General features: G+C 38.4%; 1 protein-coding gene across 1 annotated transcript in view; it reads left to right on the forward strand.

Annotated features, from left to right (window-relative positions):
* Positions 1-2,818: 2,818 nt before the first annotated feature.
* The window catches only part of PPARA (peroxisome proliferator-activated receptor alpha), a 17,542-nt gene continuing 7,020 nt past the window's right edge, over positions 2,819-13,340 (forward strand). Inside the window, exons 1-4 of the mRNA XM_010157512.1 lie at positions 2,819-2,970; positions 7,537-7,775; positions 10,383-10,543; positions 11,914-12,052. Of these exons, the coding sequence (XP_010155814.1) occupies positions 7,574-7,775; positions 10,383-10,543; positions 11,914-12,052 (502 nt within the window). The 5' untranslated portion in view covers positions 2,819-2,970; positions 7,537-7,573. The remainder of the gene's footprint in view (positions 2,971-7,536; positions 7,776-10,382; positions 10,544-11,913; positions 12,053-13,340) is intronic.

A 13,340-nucleotide genomic window follows, 5' to 3' on the forward strand; every position in this document is an offset into this window, starting at 1 on the left:
ATATGCTAGGCAATGAGACTCCACTTTGGAGAGTCAGGACACATGAAGTGGCTTCTACCCTGTGCCACTGCATCTTGGAAAGAAGCTACAGGGAGATGCCAACAGGGATTGAAGCTGACTCAGTAACTGCAAAGTAGCTGAGTAGTGGCTGTTAGCGATTACGCCATTGTCCTCCATCATTTTTCAGGCTGTTCTTTCCCCTCCTTCCTTGGCTGATTAGTTGCTTTTTTTTCCCCTGTCTTCTTCTGTCTGTTTCTGTGTAGGGTCTGTCCAAATTTTCACAGGTGAGAAGTGTTAAGCAATCCTTTAAGTAAGTATTTTGGTCTTTGTAGGTTGTGATAATAGTACAAACACTGTATTTTTAGCTGTGTCTTTGTATATACTGCAGTTGTAAGCAATTCAAAGTTCTCTTTCACAAAGAGATATGGTGCCATTTTGTCCAGCAGTCCAAGATAGCTTTGTGTGTCTTGTCTTTAACGGAGTGTTTTTATATTCATACAGACTGAGATTTTAGATTTTTGCTTGGGAGGGACATAGTTGTTAAACAGATGTTACTAGAGCCTTAAATTTCTATTAATGCAGATTCTGCATTATGGCTGCTTTGTACTTGAGTAATATGCAAGAAATCTTTTGTGGTTAGTGTGGCTACCTCCTCTTTGACAACCCTTGTTTATTTTCTCTTCAGAATTTGTATCCTGATGTGATATTTTACTGTTGCTAATACTCATCTTGCCTCATGACAGGTGTTGCTTATGTTCGTGTTGCCTTACGTATGTTCTTTTAAAAGTGGTTTGCACCAGGAAAAGTGTGGGTTTGTAGCACTGCCTTGTAAATTACATTTTATAATTTTATTAGGTCATTTCCTTATTTTTTCAAAATAAACATAACTGAACAACTAACAAAACAGCAACATTCTAAGAACTGAGATACTTGTTAAACTTGTGGGAACCTGCATGCCAAATATGTGTATTGCACGATAGGAGAGCTTCTGGCAGCATTGTTACACCTTTCTATATAGCTGGGAGAATGTCTGTTATGCATATGCCACAAAATAAACTTAATTTTAAAATCTCAGCGCTTTGCCTAAAATAAACCACGTTGGCTTTATTGTTACATTTTCTCCATCTTGTGATGGGCTAATAGGGGCTGGTGCTGCAGTACAGAAGAATGTGCTCCTGACAGTCTGACAGAGTATATCTGGTTGAGGAATACTTCTGCTTAGTTTAATGTGCGAAGTCAGTGGCTCACGTGGTACTGTTCGCACTGACCTGTCATTAATCAGCACTGCTCTTGTGCGCATCTTCTTACTGCTGGCTGACTTGTACAGCGTGTTCATTCATCTGCTGTAGGCCCGTCTTTAAAAGTACTTATTTATGGTGTTGGCTAATTACTCTTATGGAAAAGTTGACAAAAATTGTTCATTTTCAGTAAGAAAATAGTGCTTTTCTTCTCTTTTGGATCATGTCTTTTAAAATCCAAGGGGACAGAAAATCCTAGGACCAAACAAGTGCTGTTGCCTGGCTCAGTCTGCTCAGGTTTGGCTGAGTAATAAACAAACAGACAAACAAAATTCCCATATTGTTTTTACCACTTTTAATATCAATCAGCAAAATATCTGCAGTGTTTCAAAGCTTTAACAACTCTTCCCATGTGAGATTAGAAGTGTGTTACCTCTGTGTCTTCTGATGCAATTAGAGAAATGTGTTAAGGGAAGAACGTAAGACAAATCACAGTCCCCACTTTCTCAAGCCAGTAGACTTGTCCCTGTGGCCTGTATTGTTCCTTCAGGAAACTCTCTTGTGCTCCTCCAGTTCTGCAAGTACTTCTGGGTCAGAAAAAGAGAATTTTCTTTTCTCCCTTTTTTTTTTTTTTTCTTAGGGAATGAATGTTCTTCTTTTTCGATCAACCAATGAATTAACAGCTTTTTTCCTGCTGTAGACCAGGTTGATTTACAAGCTGTGTAGTTCCACTTCTCTTTAATGCACTGCCCAATTATAAGGGGAGCAATCTGGGGGAAGAACACTGTGCAGTATATATGTACATTCTACCATAGTGCATAAAAAAAAAAAGGTAGCAAAATCAAGGCTGCATAGAGTTTTTCATGACATAACTTTTAAGAGCTTAACTCTGCAATTTTCATATCACCTTTCAAAATTAGGGTATGTGAATTTTGATGTGTTTTAAAACCAAGGTTGCTCATCAGTTGCATACGATATGTAGGAGTACAAATGTATAGAGGATTAAAAAGCGCAAAGTTTTTCTGTGGGTTTTTTTGGGGGGTAGGGTGCAATTGGCATTGTTGAAGAGGTGGCTCATGGAAATTTTTCATCTCATGCATAGTAAATTCTCTTTGTCTTGGGTTTGTAATACATGGTAAAATATAAAATATTACTATGTAAGGCTGAAAAGTATGCAAATGAATCAAATGTCACTACATAGAGGAGAAAACATGCATCCTTTTACAGGTAGGAGACTGGGCTTCATATTTTAGGTGCCAAATTTTATTTTCAGCTTTTTTTTTCCAGTTGTTTTTCATCAGGATATTGGAATTATCCTGTAGCTTACATATTTCAGGCTCTTCCTATTCACCTAAGTTTTTTAAAAGTGTCTGCTGCAGCCACTAGTTTTAAATATGCTGTGTTCAGCCACAACATTCTCAAAGTGACCTAGAGGTAATGATTGTTTCAACTTTAACCTTCGTATTTGCAAGCAAGCCCTTTACACAATCAATTTGTTTATGCAGTAAATCCAGACTTTGTTACTGCATCTCAGAGACCTTTGCATCTCAGAGACCTGTTTCCGTACAGGGATTATCCCTAGTGTGGCAAGTATTAAATGTGGAAGGTTCAGGAGTTTAGTCTCCCAGCATCCTCTTCCAAAAATGAAGCAAATAACCCATCGCTGCATGACTGGGTTTTTTTCTTTGATAATCTGCCTGCAATTTCTTTAATACCTGATTCAAGTTTATAGGTAAGTTACTCACTGGATATTTGCAGTGTGGTGGTGGGAAACGACTTCTGACAAAAACCTTCATGCTCATTACCCTTTTTATTTCAGAAGCTTTATTTTCATACAAGCAAAGATCAATGCATATGAAGTGAAAGCATATGCATGTGCAAACATGTACAAAATACAGAGAAGACAGAAGGCAAAGGGTTTATTGCATGGATACTGACATTTTACTTAAAGGTTTTCCATGCTTATGAAAAAACCCATAAAAATTATAACTTTCAGTAATGAAAATATTAGGGTATTTTGGCAGTCTTCAGAAGTGGTTATATAATGGCCATGCTCACTAAGGTAGCTAGTTAATTATTGACAAGAGCCGTAATGATTAAGCAGCTGTAACTTAGTGGTAGTGTTTGAAAGTACAGAAGGGTATGTAATTTAATAGTTAAAACAGTAAGCCCTTCATTTATGTTTCACTAGCTGTTAGGTTGTTCTTATAGAAATTCAGCTAAAAAGACTGCTGAATTATAAATATTTACTGTAAATGTGGCAACGTATGGTGCAATTTGGGCAACACCAGGTGTGTGGCCGTGTTCAGAGTTCAGCTCTCAAGCATTTCCTTTGCTTTCCTGTCAAATAATGCTTGTTGGTTTGAAGGTAGACTGCAGTGTTCACTTTTAAAAACACTTGTGCTGGAGAAGTCATACTTGGAGAGATGTTTGTGATGCAGTAGGGAGCTTGAAGCGACATTGGGTACAAGGAGCCTGCTGCCTCTGAAGCCTTCCCAGCTGTCCTGGGGCAGAGGATACCCATGCCGTGTATCTGCAGAGGAATATAATGTTTCTGAGCCCTGAACAACTCTTTTAGCCTGGGAGAATCTCATGGAGGAGCAGTGCTGATCATGTGCGCTGCCATCCCTTCCTTTTTTGTTGATCCTTCTGAGGGAAACAAATGTGGTGGTCTCCTTTGGATTGCTGGAGAATAGTTGGTATTCTCAGCTGTCATTACAAACAGAACGTACTTCAAGGTTTCTTTACTCTTTTCCCTCATCACAAAACAGCCATGTCACAAGGATAGTAATTTAACTTTGTTTTCAGAAATAAATTACCTGACAGTGATTTCTCATTTCTCAGCTTGGGCGTTGACGTTAGGGGTATCAGGTGCAGAATGTAATGTTTTGGCCTGTTAGATAGTGCCAGGCGTTACTGAGCTGGTTCATGATGCCTCAACAGAGAAGCTGTCCGAAGGTGTTCAAGAGCGAAGGTATTGGCAGAAGGTAACAGAATATGTTAACCAGAATTCTTTGTCTTTCGCGCTTTGTGAAAGTAGTGTTTTGTAAGGCACTCTGCAGCCGCGAAATGACTCTGCATCTTCAGTCTCCAGGAGTTTGGAAGCGTTGTTCTGAACACGTGCAGATGGTTTAGCAATAAAATGTTTGTCAGATAATCGACAATAATCTGTGCTCTGTTCCTTTAGTGGGAGACAATACATGCCTAAAGCACTAGGCTAATTGTTTTTTAAGTACCCTTTTATTTAGAGTCCTTATTAATAGAACTTCTGATATTTTTTTTTTTTCCTTCAGTAACTATGGTCATGTATGTTACAATCCTTTTAATTTCTATTTTGTGTCTTGCGACCGGCTTATGTGTACCAAGCGTAGATATTTCTTAGTATTTTGTCAGGTTATGAGCCAGTAAGATTCATAAGAGAAACAAAGGTGGTTCCTGGGGACAGAACAACGGTTGAGCTTTAGAAGAAAGTGACAGTTGGAATTCATGTTGCTAAGCACTTTCTAATTATGAAAATTCTGTAGGGAGTATAACTGATAGCAATTACACTTCAGTCCTCTGTATGAAAGACGTTATTTTATTTCAGTTTCCCAATATAATGTTCTGTCATGTTGTAAAATAATTGGGCATCATAATCAGCATTGCTTGGATGCTCTTAAAAGCCGCACCAGTCTTCCAATTGAACCCTTCAGAAAGAAGTAGAGATAGGTGTGAAACCTCTTATATTGCTTATAAATATTCTCTTGCATGCTGGCAGTCTGGCACAATGTCCTAAGGAGTATTTAATATATCACACTAGATAACTTAATTTGACTTATTTTTAAATGCAGCCAAGTTGTGCGTAGTGACAGGGCAGCGCTGTGACACCTCCAAGTAAAATCAACAGTAACATACCTGTTGTCTGTAACTGATGTTAGAAATTGTGGATAAATTCCCATTCTTAATCTCCTAGATATTCTTACTTGCTACACTATGCGTTGTAGAACATGTTTTCCTTTTCTAGTTAAACCTATCCTGTTTTGAAGAAATTGTGCAAATAGATCTTTACTCAGGGTCCTTGTAGTATGAGATGGCAGGGTAGTAATACTGACTGCCTCGGTGGTTTTGCCTGCTTGGAAAGGGATAGTGGAATTCTGTCCGGGGAAATTTGTATATTTGACCTGTGTATTTTTCCAACCTGGATTTGGTTTGGAAAAATTATGCCACAAGCCACATACTGTAACTGTTCTTTTCATGAATTGCAAGAAAGACAATCTAACTAGAAACTCTTGAAGTAAACTTTCTTTTTCAGCCCCAACATAGTTTCTTTCAAAAACAAGTACAGTGATATAAATCATATCCTTTTGTTCTCATCACCAGAGTTTGATTACACTACAGTTTCAATCTCCCCTTGTACCTGAGGGGTTAACATTTTTATGTCTATTCCCTTGGCTAGAAATGAATAATGGGGACATAAGATGCAGCACTACAGCCATTTGGTATTACAATTTAAAAAACCTGGGTACTCTAAAAATTAAAGGAAAGTTTTGCTGCATCTAATGTATGTACTTTAAATGACATTGATTAGCTGGAAGGATGCAAAATGTGGAATAGGAAGCCTTATCTTATATAGATTTATTTTGGTTTTAACTGTTTTTTTGCCATACAGCCAGGTAACAAGCATGTTGGAAAACACTAGGGGAGTGATACACGTGCACCATTGGGTTTCCATGAAACAGCAGAAAGGAGTGTGCGCTGATAAGCGCACCTGAAAAATAGATCATTTAAAAACTGCGTGCGCGTTGCAGGTTGTTACAAACATAACCTTTAGGCTTCTTCGGAGTAGGTCATTCTGCCCTCGGTTACGTCTGTGTAATACCTTGTAAAGTTATGCACGTATAATTGAAGGCAGGCTTTTGCCATCAGCCTGGGGATAAAAGACTTGATTTGTAGATAACTTGCTTCAAAACATTTTGACTTTTTTTATATAATTGAATACAAGTGATGGCTGTTTTTTGTCATTAGTATGTAAAGCAGTAGTCAGCACTTTGTATTACTTTAAACTGTACCCTTTTGGTCAATTACATAGCCAAAACTCCCACTTTTTTCTTCCAGAATAAATGCCTGATTTTCATAGGATGAATCTGCCCTAGATTATCAAAGAAAAGGATTGATCATAATATAAAGTGTTTAGTGTCATAGAAAGCAAGCTAGTTGGTTTTTGAAACTTTAAATAACATCAAGGAAGATTATTTCTTCTTTATCATAATACAGCACTTTAATTGTAAAATCAGCATTTGTATATCCCCGTATTGCCAGTTCTTGGCAATTTTGAGGCTTCACAATGAACTGCAGTGAGCACGTGTTCCTTGCAAAGGCCAATGCTGAGCGGTAACCACAGTAACACTCGGAGCTTCTCTGAAGGCCGTGCATATTTATGGTGTGCACAAGACCGCCGCGGTGTGTGTTTGTAAGCGTAGCGAGTGTAACGCAAGCATTAGTTCCTCTGTGTAAAAGATGAGTTTCTTTTAGCAGGAGTATATCTATGCAGCAGTAGCAACGTTCTGCAGTACATTTACTAATTGCTTACCTGATGAGTCAGTAGAAGAAGAATTAAAATTTGTGACATTTTCTTAGGAATCTTTGCTGTTACTCAAAGTTGACGACACCGGTGGCTAGTTGAAGGCAGCTTTAAAAACTGATTTCACTGTAGGATGTAAAACTGACTTGGAATTGCAGATGTATTGCATTATATATGCTGGAGCACTCTTGCTGAAGGTGTTCTTTGACCGAAGCAGGTCAAAAAGTATTCGTTTGGCCCACTTCTCAAAGATTCTTTTATAAGACAGTATTTTGTTCTCTACAGTGTTGTAAGACCCATCGAACAAATTTAAGAGATGAGAGCAGATGACCACCTCAGCATACCTAAAGCTGTTAGATAAGGTGAGCAAAGACTGCTCAAACATCATATATATGCATTTTGGTACTTGCTCTTTTTCTATAAATTTTGGTGGGAAGTGTGTAATGCCTGCTGTAGAAACACAGTATGTAACTTTTATCAGCAAAAGAGAGACAACAACAAGCTACAGATTGATCTCGTCATAACTTTAATTCATGTTGAAATATTTTGGGGATGTTTTGGTTTTTTTTCTTCTCTGTCCTGTTGATGATTCATGTTGCATAAAGCTTCTGAATGTTGTGTAATATTTCACTATTGGATCAGAATTCACGTATTCAGTAACTGTGATTAAAATATTTTAAAAAATAAATATTCTGGTATTGTAAGTACAGGATTTTTTTTTAATTATTCTTTCACCAGTGTAAAGAAGTTTAAGTGACTGCTCTACCTGACCAAAATGGTGGACACTGAAAACCAGCTCTATACCCTTACTCCCTTGGAGGAGGATGATATCGGCAGCCCTTTATCTGGAGAGTTTCTACAAGATATGGAGAACATCCAACATCTCTCTCAGTCTCTAGGTGATGATAGCTCTGGAGCTTTAAGTTTAACAGAGTTTCAGTCACTGGGTCCAGGATCTGACGGATCAGTTATAACAGGTAAGCGAGTTTTGATTTACCATAAAACCTTATTCTAGATAAGATAGAAATTATCAACCTTTTTAATGCAATAATTGTTGTTTATGACTAGGTGACACTAGAATTATAAGTTAATTGTAGCATGGTCTTAAAAAATATTTAAGGCAAATGTCACTGAAAAAATACTGTAACAAAGTTGTTGTTTTAAATTATCATTAGTATCAACACTTTTTCAAAATGACTTTTAAAAATCACTATTACTAGCAAAGAAGTTACTATGTATTGTAGTCCCATAGGAAGACACCATATTGCACTAAAAGAATTCCTAGTTTTTAAAAGTTTTCTCAAATCACATGTATTTGAAAAGTATTGTGCGATGTTTGCCAAAACCTGATAATCTAACCCTGTAAAGCCCACCTAGAATTCCAGTATATTTTAGTGTACTGGTGATTTGAATAGGCTGGTTTGCCCCCCTTCTCAAGATGAGCGCTGTTCTACCCTGGCTAAAGTAAGTGCTAATACATTATGTAGTCTTTAGTCAAAAGATTTTTGTGAGGGGCTTCATTTGAGATATCAAAATGAAAGTCGTTGAAGTGGTATGGTCAGTAAGGTGTATTCCTTTTGAAACTCTGATTTTACACATCTTTTAGCAGTGGAGCCACTTAAAGCAGTTTATGATTAACTTTCTGGTTGGTTTACACGAAGAGGGTTTGAGGGGGTTTCTTAGTTTACATCGATTCCCAGGCTGTGATCACTACTTTGCCGTACAGCAGCACTGATAACACCTGAGGTGTGCCTCTGTGCTGAAGTGGTTGAAATGAATAGTGTGAGTCTTGAAGGGAGGAGGCCTGCCTTTTGGCACTATTGCCCAAAGGAATGTTGGTAGAAATATGATCTGAGTCTCTTTTGGTTGTGGATCTTCACGCTAGAGAGATGCCTTCCGCAGGAAAAGGCAGTGTGTGCTGGGTTTATAACGTAGTCCTCCTGAGACACAAGGTTTTTTAACTGTATGTGTGTGGGTACACAAGTCCTACAGTAATTTAGATGAGCTTCTACTGTCATCTTCTCATTTGAGTATTCAGTGTGCATTGCAAAACGTTCTGGTTTTGCTGTCATAGAAGGTGGGAAATAGAACCTTTTAAGGCTCAAATTCCATAAGGCAAGCAAAAAGAAATTAAAATCCCACTTCAAAAAATCCTGGGTTTTAGGCTGTTCTTGATGACTCTGATGCCTGTGGGCTTGGCAGTGCTGGCAATGCAGACTCCTGGGTTCTCTGCCAAGGCTTTTTCCAACATAATACTTGCTGACCTACATTCATGCATGTTTCTTAATCTTTCTGTTAAAATAACACACCCATTAATTTGCTGAAGTCTTGTGGTGCAGGTTGCAAGATAGAAGATAAAATAAATGCTGGCCTCAGAAAGCATTTTCCTCAAACAGGGTGGATATAAAAATTGAAGTAATTAAGGTTGTGATGTGTTAGTTTTGTATCGTGTTCATCTAGTAGTAAAATGTCTGGAGAGTTTGTTGCATTGTACAACAATTCAGAACTGTTTTTCCCATTCTACTCAAAAGGTGAACGTGTGAGCAAGGCCTCTATTGCTGGATTATCTTAGAAGCTGACATTCTTGTTACCTTCCTTGTAATATCTGCTCACCCTTCCTACTGACATGGAGGAGTATGCTTTCACTTGGAGATAATCTCTTCTTTAGAAAGAGAAATTGTTCAGTTGCTTTTCACACCTCAGTTTAGATCATCACATAAAACTATGAGTAGTTCTTCAGACGTCAGTGGGACGTGGAAGTGCACCTTCAGGCACTGGGCTAACTGAGCGTGAGCTAGGGGTATGTCTCTGTTGTGCCGTGCCAGTGCATCTGATGCGCAGTGCCACAGTGCCGGAGCTGGAAGGTGTGCTGGCAAGATGAGCCCGTGATAGTCTCTCTGGAAAGAGCCGTTGAACTCTCTGATATTGTGACACAAACTTGAAGTCATGGGGGGGGGTCTATTTCATTGTGGTGTGTTTTGGGGTTTTTTTTTCTTTTAATATTTTGTACTGTTTGTCTTAAGCAGTAAATACATGTTGAATACTGTTTCTCAGTTTCAAATTTGTTATTTGTGAAGACATTATATGTGCATTTTTATGGTTAAGAAAATCTTGAATTAAATTAAATAATAATTCAGGTTTTTTAAGTTACTTATTTTCAGTTGTGGGATAAAAAAAAATTCATGTTCACATCAAACTGAGAAACTTTGGAAAATTCAAAGTAAAAAACGGAATGCAGGACATCAAAAAAGCTTGAGTTTCTCTTGTGTGGTGCTTATTTATTGAGTTCTCAAGGAGCGTTATCACCATTCTAGTTCTTGCTGCCAGACTTACTTCATTAAGGCTTTTTGTTTGTTGACACTATGTCTCATCAAAATTAGCAATGTACACCCTGTATTTTTTGTGTCTTCATACACATAATTGTTATTTATTTTTCGAACACTTGTGGCCAAATTATTGTTCACTTGATGACTATTAACTCATGATTATTTTTTAGAATAAGTTCATTTTGTGTGTGGTTTTAGTGTAGAAATGGTATCAATCTTGATAGTATATTTTTTATGAAGTATTCCTTTTTCTATTAGACACCCTTTCACCAGCATCCAGTCCTTCATCCATTAATTTTGCCACAGCTCCAGGTAGCATAGATGAATCACCCAGTGGAGCATTAAACATTGAATGTAGAATTTGTGGGGATAAAGCCTCAGGCTACCATTACGGAGTACATGCTTGTGAAGGTTGTAAGGTACAGTCGTAATTTTCTTTTTAAGAACCTAAATCATGTTGCTTTATTTACAGGGTTATATGAAGATAAACATTTGTTACAGAAATGTTTAACTAATACCATTCTAGCCATTAAAATGATTTAAATACTAAACATACGTGATCTTCCTTCTGAAATAAATTGTTCAGATAGAGTAAGTGGATAGCATAACTCAATACCAGACCTTCATCAAGCAGGGGCAATTCACAAGGATAATTTTAATGCTGCTTTTCTGAATATAGTTAGTTAAACACTAAAACAACTGAAACTACTAAACTGTGACTAAAAGTCAAAGCCTACTTGCTCCACTAGTGTTTTATTTGTGTTGGGAGAAGCATGTGAGTTTGCTACCTTTCCATTTTAACCGTAACAAATCCTGAATTTCTCATCTCCACCCCATTCTGCCTGAATCACTCAGTATTGTACCTCTTGTAGTGTTTGGGACAGTGCACATCTCTGGGGCAAATTAATGTTATCATTAATGTATAATTTTTGGGATTATGCAGCCCAGGAATTATAGGATTCTTTTCTTTTTCCTTCTAATGTTTCCATTTTCCCTTTTTTTTTTTTTTTGTTCTAAATTACAATGTAAAGTGAGAGAAATAATTGTATTTGTGTACATTTTTCTCTCACACTCAGTGTCAGAAAATGATAAATCAGATATCTAAATCTTGTGGAGTAATGCTAGAATATCTGTTGGAGATGGGGAGCTAGTTCATAGCCAGATGTGTCCCATGGTCTAAATTACTTGTTCTTACGTCACGTGAAGCAAAATAATGCAATGCCTCTAAATTTGCTAACCTGATGTGTTCATAGCATGAGACTAGCCTTACATGGCAGTATCAAGACGTCATGGTAAAATCTGTTGAGTTACAGGCTTTTCTGTAATGCTCAGTTTTGTGTCCTTGGCTTTTTCTGTACGCCGTGCTGTGTTGTCATACCCCTCACGTCTGCTGAAAAGATGTGTTCAATCTGTGTGTTTCTGTGACTTACACATACGAAAGATGAAGGTTGCTTCTGACTGAGGATGCTGAGAGAAGCATACCGAAGCACTATGGGGCTGTTCTTGCTTAATCCTTAAGAGCAAATCTACTAGGTACTCTGGGCTCTTGGCCCTCTCCCAAGAAAGAGGGCTGTGAGCTACTCCCTCCTTTTGTGTTGCCCATCCTATACGTGCCACACCACTTTGCTGGATAGCATAGGAGACTCGTACCTTTGGACAGGTTATACTTTGAGTATTGTTTGGCTAGTGACATTAATTAAGAATAAAGAAAAAAAAAACCCCTGTATATTTGAAGTTTAGTACTCAACATTCTTTAACGTTATATATTGTTCTCTCAAACTTTTTTTAGGGTTTTTTTAGAAGAACAATTCGATTAAAACTCATCTACGATAAATGTGATCGCAACTGCAAAATTCAGAAAAAAAATCGTAATAAGTGTCAATACTGTCGTTTTCAAAAGTGCCTTTCAGTTGGAATGTCACATAATGGTAGGTAAGAGTGCCCTTAATAATTTGCTTGTTCCTGCCCAGGGTCTGCTTCTGCAAACAGGCACTTGCATAGCTTTTTTACTTACACATCTGAGTTGAACCTCAGATTTTTACGGGTATAGATCATGGCGGGGGACACTGGTTTCCTTAATGAATAGTTAATGTAGTTGATACACAGCTGCCAAATGTATTTGATGAGCTTTGCACAATTGTGCTGGATGTCTCATTGTCCATATGAACGTTCATTTAGTTGTTTTCTTCACCCAGAGCTTTGGCACCGCTAGTCCCATTGAAACAAATTTCAATACCGGAGGAATTCTGACCAAGCACATTGCAGAGGAGTGGGAGGAGAGCAACTAGCGCATCGTGGGAGGGAATGACGTAGGCTAGAAATCCATAGGAAACTCGACTTGGTTATTTTTCAGGTTACAGTGCAACAGCTCTTGGGCAGACGGTACAGGGGGTGTACGGAAGGGTGATCTGTGCTGACTGTGGAACAGGAATCTGTGTTTAGAGATCCAGTTTAAAAACTATGTTATTGTTTGTGTTAATGATTTAAGATAAGGCTGGTAAGCCTGTGGCTTACATACAGATTTCAGCCCATAAGGCAGTTTTATGCACAGTATGTAGCTTGCTAAGCAGCTTTGGTTGGTAAAGAGGGAGAGAACAAGCCATGAGAAAGCAGAGTTTTCTTGGGCAGATGACAGTAGTTTGCTTTCCCTCTGTAGGTCTGATAGTGTCAGGGCTGAATTTGGGAGGAGGTGCAGTTTGGGAGTAGGTGAAAAGTAGGGGAAAATGCTGGGCTGGGTGAAAAGCTGTGGTTTAGGAGACGAATTTCCTAATGAAACTATGCAGTCAAGTTAGTTGGGGTGGGGACGTGGTTGGAAGTAGCATATGGCGGTGTAGTCTAGATTCCTAGCAGGAGACATTGCTAGAGTTGACTTTCTGGTTCTGGGGAAGTCTGGCTCCCTTGTGGTGAGCTCTGACAGATTAAGGATTGGATAGTCTCTGTAAGACTAGTCATAACCTTCCTGAAGCAGCAGACTTGGAAAGACTTGCCAGCCAACAAAGTAACATCTCAGGCACAGGAGTTGAGCAGAGAGTTGTGCTGGTTGGCAGGAATTAACATTCAGTTGAAGGTGTTTGGTCCTGCTAAAACGCTGTGGGCGTTTGTGCTCCAGCTGAAGGGAGTCGTAGCAGTTTTACTGCAGCAGCCTCACGGGAGGAGGTGGGGGAAGATGAGGACTGCTAACTTACAGGCAATACTTTTCAGGGGAAGAGCTAGGAC

Source organism: Eurypyga helias, unplaced genomic scaffold (assembly GCF_000690775.1).
Source record: "Eurypyga helias isolate BGI_N326 unplaced genomic scaffold, ASM69077v1 scaffold12508, whole genome shotgun sequence".
Taxonomy (NCBI): domain Eukaryota; kingdom Metazoa; phylum Chordata; class Aves; order Eurypygiformes; family Eurypygidae; genus Eurypyga; species Eurypyga helias.